Below are 17,718 nucleotides of genomic sequence, written 5' to 3'. Positions count from 1 at the left end.
ACGGGGGCTGAGGGAAACCGTCCTGAAGGAGAATCTCGACTCACCAGCCGCTGGACACGTGGGAAGTCGGAAAACGAATGCAAGATTGGCAGCTCGATAGTACTGTCCAGGAATGCATAGGGACGCCCGGCAGAAACACTTCAAAAAGCGTTCCGAGAAAAAATCATCACTAGTTTCAGGACCCCAAAGGTGGTCATAACGAACAATGGAGTACAGTTTGCCAGACGAGGATTCACGAAATTTCTCAGCGAAATGGGTATTAAGCAACAATTCACAGCGCCATAAACACCGCAGGAAAATCCGACAGAAAGAACAAACCGAACCGTTAAAACCATGATAACTCAGTTAGCAGGACAGAACCAGAGGAATTGAAACGAGAAGTGGCCGGAGACTATGCTAGCGGCAAACTCAAGTACGTCGGAATCAACAGGGTACTTTCCGTCTTTCCTTTCCGCAGGCACGAGAACCTCGGCTGCCCAGTGCCCACTTGCCACTAAATGCAGAACGCCGTAAGAGAGTGATGAACCTAGCAGGGTCATTGACCCCGGTCCCAAGGGCAGGAAAGGTCAACTTTGCAATCCTGGGCCAAGCCTTGAAGGAATGAGACAATAAATAAACAACAAATCGATAGGAAATTGCTGTTACCATAGCATTGTCACCATAATCAAGGGATGGGTGCGCTTCGATTTATAGCGGCCGATTGGCACTGGACGATAGTGTCGATCGTGGGCACAAAATACTAGAAATATCGGCACACGGAGTCACACTGTGGAACATCGATAACATCGGGTGGCAAAGCCACGCTAGGTCACGAAACCAATAGCAGCTGCAGACCGATCGGCTTGGCGGAGAGTGACCATACAACGGAGAGTGACCATACAACGGAGAGTGACCATACAACGGAGAGTCACACTGGAGAATATCGATAACACCGATGGCAGCTGGAGACCGATCGGCACGGCGTAGAGTGACTATCCAACGGAGATGACAAAGCACGGAAATCGAGAAAGTCAAGGGGGGAAACGTCTGGGGCGGAAATTTAAAAGTCTATGGGGAAACATCTGGGTCGGGAATTCAAAAGTCTATGTGGAAACGTCTGGGCCGGGAGATTCAAAATTTGGAAGGAGAATCGGCGCTGTGGAACTCAAGAATGAGCTGTGAGCGTCGTGGAATAGTCGCGGAGAAGACACGTCGAGGGAAAGATTTCAGAATGTGGAGTATACCAAGGGAGAGAGAACAACGAGTCTCTTTTGCGTTCCCGAAGTAAGAGAAAATGTGAAGAGTTGAATAACTCTCCACAAGTTAGAAAGCAAGTTGAGTAGGCGCATGCAAGCAGTGGCCTACCAGTTACCAGTTACGCGGCAAACTCCCCCGTAGTAACGGTAGGGCGGCGAGACAGAGTGGTGAGAGAACTAAGTTAAGTTAGAACAGAGGCCGAGGCACTCGACAAATTACATCGAAACGATAAACAGAATAAATATCTAATTTCAATCAAATAAAAAAAGTACATTATAAAATATCTTTGGTGTGAACATGGCGATCGTGACCGAGTGACAACTATCGAAGAATAGAAGCCGCCGGCCAACATCGCTAAAAAAGATGACTGCGAATTGATTCAAATATTTTCGGCTGAGCCACAAAAACATCAATACATCTCCGAAGAAGATAAATTGAACGGAGTAGAGTGCGAAATTGGGTAGACGCGGAGGTGTGAACTATAAAATCAAGAAAAGGGTAGCACACATAAAATGGTTACTCTTCAGCAGTTCAACACCTCCAGCGTGGGCTACAGCCCAAAAATAACAAACCGAACTCGATTTTCTAAAATAATTATTTTTGTAAATTATATTTTTCACAATAAATGCCTGATAAAAATAATCCAAAGCAAAGCTAATGTATTTGTCTTTTGTATTTTATTATAATTATTTTACTATAAAATCGTCCTAAAGCTACAAGTTTGGAACTTATAAGCTAATGCGCTAGTCACTAAGAGTTGCAAATATTTAATTGGTACATTATACTTAAAACTAATTTTCATAAAAACTAACCTAAGTCTCCTTCTATTTTTACTTTAATTTACGTAATAGTGTTTTTAAGGTGTGTGAATAATTTTATTTTGAATTGCGTGGCACTGCTAATATTTTTAAGATGGTTTGGGAGCTGATTCCATGATCGAATAGCATTAATTAAAAATTGTCTTTCGGATGTCAATGATCTAGGTCTTATGCAAGTAAGATTGTTTGCTCTTCTAGAGGATGTAAATTGAAGTTTTTCGAAAAGATACAAAAGTTCTTTTTGGAAAATAATTTTTTGCAGAAAAATTAAGTTCCGCATCTTTATCCATTCATTTAGCGAGATATCGAATATTTTCAGCGAAAATTCGGATTTGTGATCTGTATGTGGTTGGTTGAATATATACCTGGCTATGCAGTTAAATAGAACTTTAATTTTGTTCTTACTGGTAGTGTCACTGTTTGAAAAAACTTCTACTCCATAAAATAGCGCTGGAACAATGCAGGTTTTAGCTATTAGTAAACGTATATGGGTAGGCAGGCAATTTTTAGTTACAGATAATGTCCTTATTATTCCATATGTTTTCCCTACAGACTTTTTAATATGATCATTCTGTTGAATGTAAAACCTAAGTTTACAGCTGTATCAACGTACTCAAGTGGCGTGCTATTCATACTCAGTGGCTGCAAATTGTTAAAAATTATCTTTCTTTTACTTATGACAAGACATTTTGATTTTGATGGGTTGATCCCAAGTCCATTGTTGCCGGCCCACTCATTTACACGTTCAAGTTCTCTGTTACAAACATCTATACATTCATTTATTCTGTTTAAAGGACGACTCACATACATTTGGACATCATCAGCATTCAAGTGTACATTACATTCAGATAACGCATTGGGAAGGTCATTAACATATAAGGTAAACAATAAGGGACCAAGCACAGACCCTTGGGGTACACCCAATTATTTTTGCCGCTTTCCAACAGTCCGGATAAGTAGATTTTGTCAGTACAGTATTAAAGGTATAGGTTATGTATGGCAGGATTTTTGGCAGCAGAATTTTTATGAATTTAGGGTTTATGTTGTCAGACCCAGTGGCGTCACTCTTAATTCTTAGTATACTTTGTAGGACATCACACTGATTAACACACAAAAACCTAAATCTAATATCACAGACAGTTTCAGATACAAATCGTGGGTTCAGATATTTATTTTCAGTGATTTCAGGAACTGTGCAGCTTAAGAACTTTTTATTAAGTTCATTTACATTTATGTCTTGTTCAAGTCTTGGTTTAACTTTAGCATATTTCCAGGTTTTTAATTATTTTCCATGTCTGAGCAGTGGAAGATGCGTTGTTGAATTTATGGGAATAGAAATTTGCCTTGGCGGTGTCAGTAAGTTTGGTCACTTTTTTTCTCAATGACTTAAACACTGCGTAAGCTTGAGGTGTCCTGTACCTTCTCCACTTATTGTACGCCCCGTCACGCTGTAATATTGCGTCTTTGATGTTTCTTTGGAACCATGGTTTTTCAGAAAAACGAATAACTTTGCTACGAACAGGTACGACACAGTTATATAAATAACAAATATTGTTTTGTAAAAGGTTAACTTGTTCGTCTACTTCGGAAAGGAAATATATGTCATTCCAATTGCACAAATTAAAGGTGGAGTCCAAAAGGTCATAGTTGATATTTCTAAAGTCCCTAAAAACTATTGGATGGTCAAGGTATTGTAGGTCAAGTGCGTAAGTCATGAGGTCATGTTTTGAGAACAATGGGACAATACAGGGTGGGCCCAAATAACTGTCGCACTTAATTTTTGAAATAAAAAACAAACCATGAGATATTTTAAGTAACAAATATTATTTATTTAATATATATTAATATAGCTTACATTACTAAGACTTAAGTTCTAATCTTTCCCCTTTGTATTTTCGGGCGAGCTTCAAACGTTTCTTAAAACTATTGCAAGCGGCACGCACCACATCATCAGGAATTTCATTCCAAATTTTTGTCAAGTGTCGCTTGAACTTTTCCAAATTCATCTTTTTTAAATCCTTTAGTCTATCCAGCATGTAACCCCATATGCAGAAGTCTAAAGGATTTAGATCTAGTGACGATGGAGGCCACTCATCAACAGCCATGAAACATGGAATGTTATCTTTGCACCAGTGCTGAACAGTTTTGGCCTTATGAGCCGGAGCAGAGTCTTGCTGGAAGCAAAATGGCTTATTCCCGAACAGCTTTGATGCATGGGGATAAAAATGGCCCACAAGCACTTCATCCAAATAATATTTGGCATTGATTTTCACGCCTTTATCGATAAAAAGAAGGGGTAACTTACCTTTTTCAGATATGGCCCCCCAAACCATGACAGACGTTGTGTTTTGGAATCTCTCAACAGCAATTTTTTCTGTTGAAATATCCTCCATACTTGCTGCATACACCCGATCATTCTGCGGGTTCAGGCTTTTTTGCAATATGAACAACTTTTCATCAGAAAACACAGTATTGCAACCTGCGTGCCGCCGAAGTAACTGCCCACTTCTTTCCTGTCGCATTTTTTTTTGACGTTCTGTCAGACCATGAATTCTTTTTTTTTTGTAAGGTTTCAGTCCCAAGTCATCTTTTATGATGTTTCTAATTGTTTTGCGGCTCACATTCAGCTCATTGGCTAGTTTTCGAGCTGACCTCGCACAATTTCGCCTAATTCTTTCACGCACATTCTTTATTATTTTAGGGGTTCTAACACTTCTTTTCCGACCAGTTTTTTTGGCTATATCAACACTTCCAGTTGCCTTCAATCGAGCCACAGTGCGCTGAACAAATCGCCTATTCACATTGAGATTTTTTAGCAACTTCACAATTTCACTTGTTTTTTTTCCTTGCAAATGCAAGTTTTGCACTAGCTCCCGTTTTGCTTCCATCGTCGCCAAAATTCTAACTTGCACTGATCTTATCAGCAATAAACCCCGTTAGTTACGAAATAAGATAAAGAAAGAAGAAATGAAAAAACAAAAAGAATAGAAGCACTTGTTTAAGAGTGCCGAAGCTTTGAAAAAGTGCGACAGTTATTTGGGCCCACGCTGTAAGTTGGTCATATGTAGCTACTTTGTCTGTATTAGACACAAAAAATAAGTCTAAAAGCGAGTTGCGGGCTTTGGTAAAATGCGTAGGGGACACAAAGTTAACCAACTTCATCCCCAGCGATTTCATGTCCTCTGCAAGGTGGGAATCCCTTAAAATATCGCTATTAAAATCGCCTGTTATAATGACGTCTGAATAATTAATTGACACGTCAGGAATGATGTTTAAAAATTGTTCATAGTCAATCCGGCAGTTAGGTCGGTATATACACCCAATTAGTAGCTTATCAGCATATCTTTGGCATCTAATTTCTATAAATAAGTATTCAATTGCACTACTGGTTGAGTGTTTACATAAAAACGTGGAACATAACTTTTTACTAACATATATTGCAACGATCAGAGCGATGCAAATTATAACCATCACATTCAACTAAAACATCACATAAATTAGGAACAAAAGTTTCAGAAACACATATAACATCTACACTCGAATCGATAAAGAGGTATCTCAATTCTTCAATTTTTCGTGTGAGGCTTTGAGCATTTATATGACACACATTAAGACCAGCTCTCTTCTCTCCGAGAACCCTTAACATCGCATGGCTATTTGATCGATTTGGATTTATGTTTATGTTGTTGTTGTTGCTGTCACCCATTTTAAATTATTTAATTGTAATATTAGTTGCGCTCGCAGTCTAATAAATATTTATGACATAAAGACACACCACACCAAGAAACAAAATAAAATTAATGCGACTGATACTAATCCTAAATAAATATAATAAAAGTACTGATAATTTCACAACAATGGTATATAAATATAAGCGCCTCTTAGGTGCGAAATGAATTATCATTTAATGTCCCAGAACTAGCAGCTTCCATCGCAGCTAATTCATCGGGGGTGCAAATCTCCATTTGAGCCAGTTCGCCCAGGCTTTGCACGCAAATGGCCTCCCCTCCCTCTCTCTCCTTTACGAAGATATCTCCACGGCGAGAGAAAACAGCTGTTAGGCGCTTCAGCCTCTTGAGATGCATCGCCCGCTTGAAAATTTCATATTTTGTTTTGGTCAGCTGTTCGTTTATATATAGCAACGCTGGCGAGTCTAAGCCGATGAGCTTTAAGCTCAGTTGCGTTTTGTTTTCTTTTCGGTATGCCCCGATCGCACGCAGCAGTGTCGCCTTATCGTGCACGCGTTCCATTTTAATAATTATAATTAGATCCACTACTGTACGGGTCGATTTTCGCGGTCGCATTCGAAAAATCGTACGTACTTTAGGCGGCGGGGTCAGTTTGAGAGAGAAGCACAGTGCGTGAAAAAGTGCTTTCACATTTTCCCCCTTTACTTGTGGGACCCCATGTTAACGCAAGTCACAGGCGACTTCAGACGCCGCCTCTGCGTTGCAGGAGGCCACCCACTTTGCCTCCAACTCGTCAACGCGCTGATCCTGGCAGTTTTTAGACAGTTTCGCCTCCAGCTCCTGGACCCGCTGTCTCAGCACCTGTCTCTCACCTCGCTCTCCAATTGAGTGACTCTCAGTGTGAGTTTTTTGTAGTCATTAACTTAAATTTTTCTTCCAGAGTGCCGGTTATACGTGCCTCGCCATCACGGATCTCCCCTGCAAGACTTTCCTTTAGCTCGGAAAATCTGAGGTCGATCGTGTGAAGCAGTTGAGCATCGGAGTCACGGGCTCCCTTCAGATCGGAGTGAGTTTTCTTCCTAAGTCGCTTTGCTGCTAAAGACATTATTGTGTTGGTGCCGAGAGGGTTGAGTGTTTTGATGTGTTGAGTGTTTTGATGTGCTGAGTGTTTTGTCTCTGTGCCTTTGTGTTTTGCTATGCACTGTTTCTTTATTGGATTGTTGTTGCACTTAATTGTGGATTTATTAAGAAGCGATTTACTGCTTAAAACCGATTTATTCCGGGCAACAAGAACTTTAACGTGTTGTACTCTTATTAATGATGCTGCCGTAAGCAGTTTTTAATTTTTTTTAAGCCGAGTTTAAGGTGTTTTTCGGTGTTTAAAGCGGAGCTTCACAAAAGTGCGTCTATTTCTCTCTCACGGTTGTTTCTCATAAACAAACAAGTCGACGAACTCATAGCAGAGAACCTCATAGAACCCTCGCACTCTGCCTACAGTTCGCCAGTGGTAATCGTGGAAAAGAAAAACAAGGAATGGAGGCTTTGCATAGACTATAGGCAACTGAACGAGCACTCTGAGCAAGACGCATACCCAGTACCACGAATGGATCACAATTTCAACCAACTCCGCGAAGCAAAATACATAAGCACACTGGATCTGAAAAGTGGCTACTGGCAGATACCGATGGACGAAGACAGTAAACAGTACACTGCCTTTACGGTACCAGGACGCGGACTGTTTCAGTGGAAAGTATTGCCCTTCAAACTACACATAGCACCAGCGACGTTCCAAAGAGCGCTAGACTCAGTCATCGGACCAGAGATGGAATCATTCGCGTTCGCATACCTGGATGACATAGTGGTAATCGGTCGCACGAAACGGGAACATCTGGAGAAGCTACAGGAGGTAATGAGGAGACTCCGCAAGGCAAATCTAAAAATCAACACAGGTAAATGCCATTTCTTTAAGGAGGAACTGAAATACCTAGGACACGTAATTAGCGCAAGAGGTATACACACCGAGCAGCGATCCTCAACATGCCAAGCCCAAAGACAACGAAGCAAGTACACAGCTTCCTAGGGGTGGCCTCCTGGTACAGAAGATTCGTCCCGAACTTCACTGAACTAGCGCAACCACTGAACAACCTGGTCAAGAAGGGGACAAAGTTCAAATGGACCGAGGAGACAGAAGAGGCGACCAAAAACCTAAAGAAAGCACTAACCGAAGCACCGGTCCTGGCTTGTCCGAACTTTGGAAAAACCTTTGTACTTCAGACGGACGCCAGTAATTACGGACTAGGATTTGACTATATTATTGATTATATAGAAATTTATTAAGAAACTCAAATTCCCGCTTATGTTGTCTATATCTATCACGATCCAATGGATTACCCCATCTAATGAACCCTTTGTAGAACTTATTTCTTAGATTTTTATATTTCTGGAGACCTTTTGTATACCAAGGAAGCCTATAGGAACCCCGTACCTTGGTTGAACAAGTGCTGTCAAGAATATTTTTTTAAGCGACAAGAAATTTATTGTAATTTGTCTCAATGCAAGCATTTGATAGCAAGGAAACCCAATCCATAGACGTGAGGCAATCACTTACGGCAACCAAGCTGGCATGATCAAAATTATACATAGGAATAAAGTTAACAACTAGTAAGAAATTATAAAATTCAGTATTACAGCATTAGGGCTTATGATAAACATCACAACTAGAAATACTAAATTCAGCAAGGCTTACCGAGGAATGAACAATAGAATTGATGAATATTAAATCTAGTAGCCTATGCAAATCATTAAAGATATAATTTATCTGGGTGAGGCCCATACTATAACAATCATCGATAACAATTATTTCATGTGGCTGGTGTACATTGCCAGGCACCATAGCAAGGGATTGCGGATCACATGACCATACAACAGATCCCAAATTAAAATCTCCTGTCACAACAAGACCAACAGAGTCATCTATGCTGGCATGTAGGCTGGCAATGTTATTCATATGCGCCTGATAAAGCGTAAACTCACTTCCAGGGGGAATATAAGAAGCAACTATTACAGTCTTCCCAGACAATCCAGATACATTAACAGCCAACTGGTCCAGAAGAGAGTCCTCGTTTGAAAGCACAGCTGCGCAGCTGGAGAAGGTACGGCGGACAGCCATGATGACGCCTCCACCTCTCACGCAGTTCATTCTGCTGAAGTCTCTATTCATGCGATAGACATGAAATAAATTAGTATCGAAGAAGTCATTGGAGTTGAAGTTGGGGTTGAGCCAGGTTTCAAACCAATATTATTATGTCATAACCACTGTTGGAAGTGCTCATGAAGACAGACTGAGTTTTAGTTCTCATTCCAGATATGTTTTGAAAATATATTTTAAGGCAATTAATTCCAATTCTTTTGACTGATGAATTCTCAAAAACTGTTGCCATAGTTTTATAACGGAAGTCATGAAATGGTATCGTAAAATCCACATGCGGCCTTTTCCTCGCAAGCCCAAAAAAGCCATTCAGAGCCGTACGTAATATTCCAGTCCGGATACGTATTGGTAGTGGAAGTTTATCATTACGAAGGTTATAGTGGCAATCCATTCGTCCAATCGTAGAAGACTAACTTGCAGATACTTCCAGAGTCGATGAGTGCCCTTGAGAGTGCAATGCAGAAAGCGCATCATCAAAGAGAGGCAACAGAAGAGAAACTTGTGGAGAGAGCAAGCGTCCGTTAAAATGTAAGATTTTAAAATCCCCCGTTGGCAACCATGAGGAAGTGAGCGGAACTCCAAAAACACCAGTAAACCATCCAAACGTCAGGCGAAGTGCCGATGCAGCGGGTGGTGAAGGGAGCGCAACGCGGAAGAGAGCGCCGTATAACAGCGGACTCTTTTCAAGTAAGGAGCTGCATAAAGAAAAGGGCAAAGTCATCCGATTTTGTTGTTGTTGCAAATATGGGTGCGAAGAGAGTGATAATTCAACGCAATCGCTCAGCCATCCACGAGTAAAGCGAAGCACCGAGGCAGCAGGAGATGGATAGAGCGCCAATATGAGGAGCGCGCTACTATCATATGCATTGGGTACATCAGAAAAAACAGCCGTCAAGAGCGACTGAGCGTATGAAGTTGCATGATGATGAGAGAGCGTAACTCCGAAGAGAGCGCCGTGTTGTTGTTGATGGGAAAACAGCTGCGGCTGCGCGCCTTGATTCGAAACGATGTAGAGGGCGAGCGGCCTAAGCTCCAGCTTAAGCATTTGTTGTTGGTGATGAGGTTGAGAACTGCAGTTAGTTATAAATGATGCACGAAAGTGAACCAATAATGACGTCAGAGCCAGTGACGTCGATTACTGGGGGTTTTTTGATGGAAGCTTGGCAGGGGTAGATGTACGCAATGGTTCGCCAGCCAATGTGTCCACCACGGTTAGTGAATAGCATGATATGGTGTCAGAATTTACTTTTAACTTGTCAGAAACAAGCTTGCACAGCGCCTCTGGCTTTGTGTTTACAGCGAATTTGCCAATATGCAAAAATCTTTTGCTGGGCAATACTGCAAGTTGATCACAAGCGAGCGCCGAACCAATAATATGCTTCCTGTTTGTTTTCATGGAGACAACCGTAAACCCCTCATTGGGAGGGTTATGGTCTGACACAACGGGATTGGTATGATGGGAAGTAGATGAAGCCGGAGGTTTATTGGCAACTTTTTCCTTCTTCCGCTTTATGGTGTTAACATTAGCCGGGGCATCCACAGATTCAGGAAACGCTATTTGAAACTTTGTATTTAAGTGCAAGTATAGGCCTTTAAGTTCACGAAGTTCTTCAATGATTTCGTCTGTTTTTGAGTACGAATCATTGCTCAATACACAGCTATCACATTGCCATAACAGATTTGGCATAATAGTTAGCAATTTTATTGCCTCTTCAGGCAAATTAACACAAGAAGTGTGGAAAGTGCGATGACGAAGCGATGAACATCGAACCGCCTCAAAACCACGAAGTTGCGCATGCGTAACGGCATAATTGCACTATGGTCTTAGCTGACACATTCACGCCATGGTACTTCTGACATTGCGACGCGAAAAATGTAAAGTCTTACAAATTTGTAGAATTATTGTGTTTTCGTAATATTCCCATATTAGCTTTCTTTCGGCCGGATTTGTATTTTTATTTTTAGCCATAGAGGTCAAATTTATTTTGGGAAATGTATTTAATATTCAATATTTTAGTTTAGAAAATAACCAGACAAAATTTCCTGGAAAGAACACAAGTTTGACGATTTTAGCTCAAGGTGGCTTAAGTATATGAGCAGAGCGCAATACTTCTTTTTGACATTTAGTCAATTTTTTTGAGACCCCCAAATTCTTACTGGACATTTTTTTACAGCTGCTTAAATAACAGAGTTTCAAAATGTAATTTCAGGCCGAAATAAATAAGTTCAAAAAAGTTATTAAGAAAACAGTTTATGGTAGTGGCAGTGGCTTAAGTCTATGAGCACCACTGTATGTCTAAGAACTACAAAAAAATTAAGAAACAGAAAAGTTATCAATTTTTTTTATTTATTTTTCCGATTTTTCCTATGGGAGCTATATGATATAGTCGACCGATTTTGATAAAGTTTATACCGTAATTCTGAAATAGTTAACCATTACTATATGTTGAAAGACTAAAAAAAAATGTAAGAAACAAAGTTATAATTTTTTAAAATTTAGTTTTCTGATTCTTCCTATGGGAGCTATATGCTATAGTCGTCCGATCTGGCTCATTCCGACTTAAATACTACATGCAACAGAAAGACAACTTTTGGGAAAGTTTGCGTAGAAACGGACGGACGGACAGACGGACAGACAGACGGACAGACAGACGGACACGGACCGACGGACGGACAGACGGACATGGCTAGATCGACTCTCCTAGTGATGCTGATATATATACTTCATAGGGTCGGAAATGTCTCCTTCACTGCGTTGCAAACTTCTGACTGAAATTATAATACTCTCTGCAAGGGTATAAAAATATTATATTATTTTTTTTAAACCGATACAATATTGTTTTATGTTTGGAAGAGCACCGACCTGTTAATTACAAGTCTCAAACTGAACTCGCTCCCTAACTCCTACTTCATCTAGAGCTTTGGAGTTTTTTAATGAGTGACTTTAATTTTTATTGAGTGGCTTTCGTAGTTGTACCTTGGGCCGTTCTTTGTTCTCAATTTGTTTATGACTTGGGTCCCGAAATCCGAGTATCCTGAATCGTGGGAACGGTAGTCAGAACACCGGCTCGTTCTAATTGTTTAGTCTACAGTCTGGAGTTTTTAATGACATGAAAATTTTCTTGTTTACAAATAGGTATGGATTCCAATTTCTCTGACACAAATATGATAGTAAAACGAAATTAACGCAAAATGTTCGTAAACGGACCTAGAAATGAAACAAGTCAACGAGCTTAGACTGAAGGCTCGCCAAATGTTCGCAAAGATAAATAAATTATAATTTTAATGATTTCAAGAATATTTAATTCTTGAAATAGCTGCAAGCGTATATAAACTTCGACTTGCCGAAGTCTGCTTCCTTTCTTGTTTTGAATCGATTAAGTTAAAAGTTACGACTTTGGTGTTTTAGTTGAGAACGGAGTTGTGAACCAAAAAAATAATAATATATGTAAAGCTTTTGATCGTCGATCTTCGCGATGAGTCCATTGCTTATTGGTTAGCGAGTTCGACTGCAAACCCAGAGGTCGTGTGTTTGAGTCCGGCAGCGTGCATGTCAAAAAGGCTTTTTCTCAAAACACTAAGTTTTATTAATTTATGTGTTTATTTCTAATCCATTTAATACATTATCATTTACAGTAAATTTTTCTTTTGCTATAAATTTATATTATTAATATGCATGTTTTAAGTAAAATAAATGTTTGTTTAAAAAATAATTAATAAAATAATTGTTGCGAGAAAATTGTTCCAGCATGGACATGTATATATATTTTTTTATTGAAATAAAAAAAAAATCGCTTTAAATTTAAGGGGAGAGTCTGCTTTAGAGGCTTCAAAGAATCTATATTTTCCAAAAATTTTTGGAAAGGAAAAAAATTTCTGATTGAAATAAAATGTTTAGAATTTCTTCTTATATATTTGAAGAGTTTTCTCAATTTTTTTTTTTTATACATCAGATATTCTTCATGTTTGAAGAAATTTACGGTGTGTAATTTTTGCGTTTACCCGTTTTTTGAACTTACCTTATTAATCAGCGATTTCTGCTCCATATTACTGGCCCTCGGATTCTTCAAAAACTTGGTTTTCGGCCAATTGCGCCATTCGTCGGGCTGTTCTGGCCTCTTTGGTTACCAATGAGGCGCGCTATGATGCGCTGCTCGTCAGCTTTATCGCAAAAATGTTTGCACTGGAGCCCAATTTTTAAGTCTAATACATGCATAATCTTTAATACCCTCCTTCCAGCGATGATAGCAGCAATCTCAACTATTTTAACCCCTGAATGAAGGTTTTTGGGCGACAGGCGCCACAAGGTTGAAGTGAATGACTCGTTTGTATTCTGCGTGTGTCCACCCAAGCACCTTGTTAAAAAATCGTCTATTGACAATTCCTCATTTAAAGGACGAATATAATTTTCAATATTGTCGTCAATTATTCGCAGTGGATGTTTAAAAACAGCCAAATTATTTTCTGCTTCCGTTTTGCGCCATTCACACGAGCTTTCAGTGCCTTCGGGGCAGTTGTCGAGGCGAGGAAATTTATCTGTAGAACAATAATGATCAAATGTCGCCATACCTTCTACAGAGTTTAAATTTCTTCGAATCGCGAGATTGGACGCACGCACTTTCAAATATCGTTTTCGATGCTGTATACACATGTTACACGATTTTATTATACGTCGATTTTTCTAGCCCTATGCCTTGATATAAATCCATTAGACCACAAAAAATATTTATGCCTATTCGTGCGACACCTAAAAGCCTCATGACGAACACAATTCTTCTGTTGATTTCGTAGCCGGTGTGAATCAACGGTCCGGATTGAATTTCTCGTTTACCGCATCGACACGACAAAATAATTTTAAATCCTAAACCTCGATGGCTGCTTTCGACGAACGTTATTCTTTGCTTACACAAATTGCAAATAACTCCGAAATTGCCAAAAACACAGACACAAACTCAATTATGCGGTAACAATGAGACAGATAAACTATAACGTCGTCCGTAGTCGCAGATGCCAATTTCTGTTCACTGCGGCTCGTATTTGCTTCTCAATCGTCCGATGAAGAAACAAAAATTGATTGACTTGGAATTTGCGCTTCCGTGGCCTTGCACTATGCTCACTCGCAGGTTTGCTCGTTTTCGGATATTTATAAGATGCTCACGTACTGAGATACAAATTGAAACTGAACCGGAAAGCAAAATGTAGCTTTATTATAGCAGATGTTATCCAGCACACCAACACCTTGAAACTCCAAGCAGGCTCCCCCTTAAGAAAGATCGCCCTAAAACTAAGAAAAAACACCTTGTTATCAAGAAAAAACGCTCTAAATTTATGAACAATTTTTAGAAAAATCACCCATCTGACAACTGAAAACTTGGAAGACCAGCTGATGGGAGACACATAGAGCATAACACTGTCTAATTTTTTGAGGACCTTTCTATTTGTATACTACTACCTGTTATTTTATATTCATTTATTTATTTTTTTTTGACTTGAGTGAAAGTGAAATAAGTTCCAAACAGCACACAACCCAATATAGCTTATGGATTCGTTCCTATTAAAAAAATTTTTTTAATGTAATGTATCTCAATGTAAATATCAGAGTTATAATACCACGCTAGTTAAATAAAAATTAGTTGACGATCCCTGTGTTTATATAACCATATTTTGTACGTTCTAATATTGAAAAATAATCTTTGAACAATCTCCCGTTCTCACTGTGAACATTGTGAATCTGCATCGCCACTTGCAATGTTTAAAAACGATTTAAAACGACAGGAACAAGATGAATGAGCATATTAATAATCTGGAGGTCGAGGTCTGCAAACTGAACAATTTGAAACAAAGAATGGGGGAGATAGAAGCCAAACTTTCATCTCAGCAAATGGCAACTCAGGCCTGCGAAATACGCATGCACGGAATTCCATTCCTAGAGGGTCAAAATCTGAAGATCCTCTACAAAAAACTCTCTTTTTCGCTGAAGCTTACCCCGCCGCCCAAATTTACCAAAATTTTCCGGGCCAGAAAAATACAAATTTCTTCTGTAGACCCGGTGGAAAAAAACGGTTGCGAAAAACTTTCATAAACTATTATTTTATAAATACGATGTCCTAAGTACTTTACTTTACCAATGCCGAATATATACCCACAAGGAATAAAAGCAAGTTTTGGCAACGCCTTAGAATCAAAAATTTTTGTTCCGATTTTACAGAAATAAAGATCATAAAGATCAAATTGGGAAGGTTGAAGAAGAACAAGAAAAGAAGCAAACTTCGGCAACCCGAAGTATGTATACCCTTGCAGCATTGCAAAATTTAAATATATATACAAAACAACTCTATATCGATTTCTATGCGTATATTTAAAAAAAAAGTAAAGCTGTGATGATTTTTTTTACAATTGTTCCTTTGGGAGCTATATAACATCCATCCATCATATGCATTGGGTACATCAGAAAAAACAGCCGTCAAGAGCGACTGAGCGTATGAAGTTGCATGATGATGAGAGAGCGTAGCTCCGAAGAGAGCGCCGCGTTGTTGTTGATGCGAAAACAGCTGCGGCTGCGCGCCTTGATTCGAAACGATGTAGAGGGCGAGCGGCCTAAGCTCCAGATTAAGCATTTGTTGTTGGTGATGAGGTTGAGAACTGCAGTTAGTTATAAATGATGAACGAAAGTGAACCAATAATGACGTCAGAGCCAGTGACGTCGATTACTGGGGGTTTTTTGATGGAAGCTTGGCAGGGGTAGATGTACGCAATGGTTCGCCAGTCAATGTGTCCACCACGGTCGACTCAAAGTGCTCTCTCTCCTTGTGGATGAATCGGCTCACCTTAACTGATTGTGGCCAGAAATCACCGCTGAAGACAGTCTGATAATACTGCTCCGGGACTTCAAGCTTAAAGTTAATGAACTTCAGTGTGCTAAGATCTACCTCTTTTTTTTGTTAGTGAATAGCATGATATGGTGTCAGAATTTACTTTTAACTTGTCAGAAACAAGCTTGCACAGCGCCTCTGGCTTTGTGTTTACAGCGAATTCGCCAATATGCAAAAATCTTTTGCTGGGCAATACTGCAAGTTGAACACAAGCGAGCGCCGAACCAATAATATGCTTCCTGTTTGTTTTCATGGAGACGACCGTAAACCCCTCATTGGGAGGGTTATGGTCTGACACAACGGGATTGGTATGATGGGAAGAAGATGAAGCCGGAGGTTTATTGGCAACTTTTTCCTTCTTCCGCTTTATGGTGTTAACATTAGCCGGGGCATCCACAGATTCAGGAAACGCTATTTGAAACTTTGTATTTAAGTGCAAGTATAGGCTTTTAAGTTCACAAAGTTCTTCAATGATTTCGTCTGTTTTTGAGTACGAATCATTGCTCAATACACAGCTATCACATTGCCATAACAGATTTGGCATAATAGTTAGCAATTTTATTGCCTCTTCAGGCAAATTAACACAAGAAGTGTGGAAAGTGCGATGACAAAGCGATGAACATCGAACCGCCTCAAAACCACGAAGTTGCGCATGCGTAACGGCATAATTGCACTATGGTCTTAGCTGACACATTCACGCCATAATCTGCCACCATTTTTCCTCTGATTTGCCTCGAAGTCAAGAACGGATCGGCTTTACTGTTTTTGGCAAAGTTTAAAGTGGTTTTTCTGGGCTTTTCACGTGGAATATTTTCCCAGGTTCCATTTTTTTTATAAAATGCAATGGTACTTCTGACATTGCGACGCGAAAAATTTGTAGAATTATTGTGTTTTCGTAATATTCCCATATTAGCTTTCTTTCGGCCGGATTTGTATTTTATTTTTAGCCATAGAGGTCAAATTTATTTTGGGAAATGTATTTAATATTCAATATTTTAGTTTAGAAAATAACCACACAAAATTTCCTGGAAAGAACACAAGTTTGACGATTTTAGCTCAAGGTGGCTTAAGTATATGAGCAGAGCGCAATACTTCTTTTTGACATTTAGTCAATTGTTTTATTTAACCATTACTATATGTTGAAAGACTAAAAAAAATGTAAGAAACAAAGTTATAATTTTTTAAAATTTAGTTTTCTGATTCTTCCTATGGGAGCTATATGCTATAGTCGTCCGATCTGGCTCATTCCGACTTATATACTACATGCAACAGAAAGACAACTTTTGGGAAAGTTTGCGTAGAAACGGACGGACAGACGGACGGACAGACGGACAGACAGACGGACAGACAGACGGACAGACGGACGGACAGACGGACATGGCTAGATCGACTCTCCTAGTGATGCTGATATATATACTTCATAGGGTCGGAAATGTCTCCTTCACTGCGTTGCAAACTTCTGACTGAAATTATAATACTCTCTGCAAGGGTATAAAAATATTATATTATTTTTTTTAAACCGATACAATATTGTTTTATGTTTGGAAGAGCACCGACCTGTTAATTACAAGTCTCAAACTGAACTCGCTCCCTAACTCCTACTTCATCTAGAGCTTTGGAGTTTTTTAATGAGTGACTTTAATTTTTATTAAGTGGCTTTCGTAGTTGTACCTTGGGCCGTTCTTTGTTCTCAATTTGTTTATGACTTGGGTCCCGAAATCCGAGTATCCTGAATCGTGGGAACGGTAGTCAGAACACCGGCTCGTTCTAATTGTTTAGTCTACAGTCTGGAGTTTTTAATGACATGAAAATTTTCTTGTTTACAAATAGGTATGGATTCCAATTTCTCTGACACAAATATGATAGTAAAACGAAATTAACGCAAAATGTTCGTA

General features: G+C 39.4%; 1 protein-coding gene across 3 annotated transcripts in view; it reads left to right on the top strand.

Moving 5' to 3' along the window:
• LOC108134646 (transcription-associated protein 1) overlaps positions 1 to 17,718 on the top strand; it is a 325,375-nt gene that overhangs the window by 189,596 nt on the left and 118,061 nt on the right. The window contains exon 12 of one of the 3 annotated variants that reach the window (XM_041710012.1): positions 6,684 to 6,783. The exons of the other annotated variants lie outside the window; for them this stretch is intronic. Coding sequence (XP_041565946.1) covers positions 6,684 to 6,768 — 85 coding nt within the window. The 3' untranslated portion in view covers positions 6,769 to 6,783. Of the gene's footprint in view, positions 1 to 6,683; positions 6,784 to 17,718 lie in introns of those variants that run through there. 3 annotated transcript variants of the gene reach the window in all.

This window comes from Drosophila elegans, unplaced genomic scaffold (genome assembly GCF_018152505.1).
Source record: "Drosophila elegans isolate 14027-0461.03 unplaced genomic scaffold, ASM1815250v1 contig_684, whole genome shotgun sequence".
Taxonomy (NCBI): Eukaryota; Metazoa; Arthropoda; class Insecta; order Diptera; family Drosophilidae; genus Drosophila; species Drosophila elegans.
The sequence above is the reverse complement of the archived record's forward strand: the minus strand, read 5'-3'. Positions and strand labels throughout refer to the sequence as shown.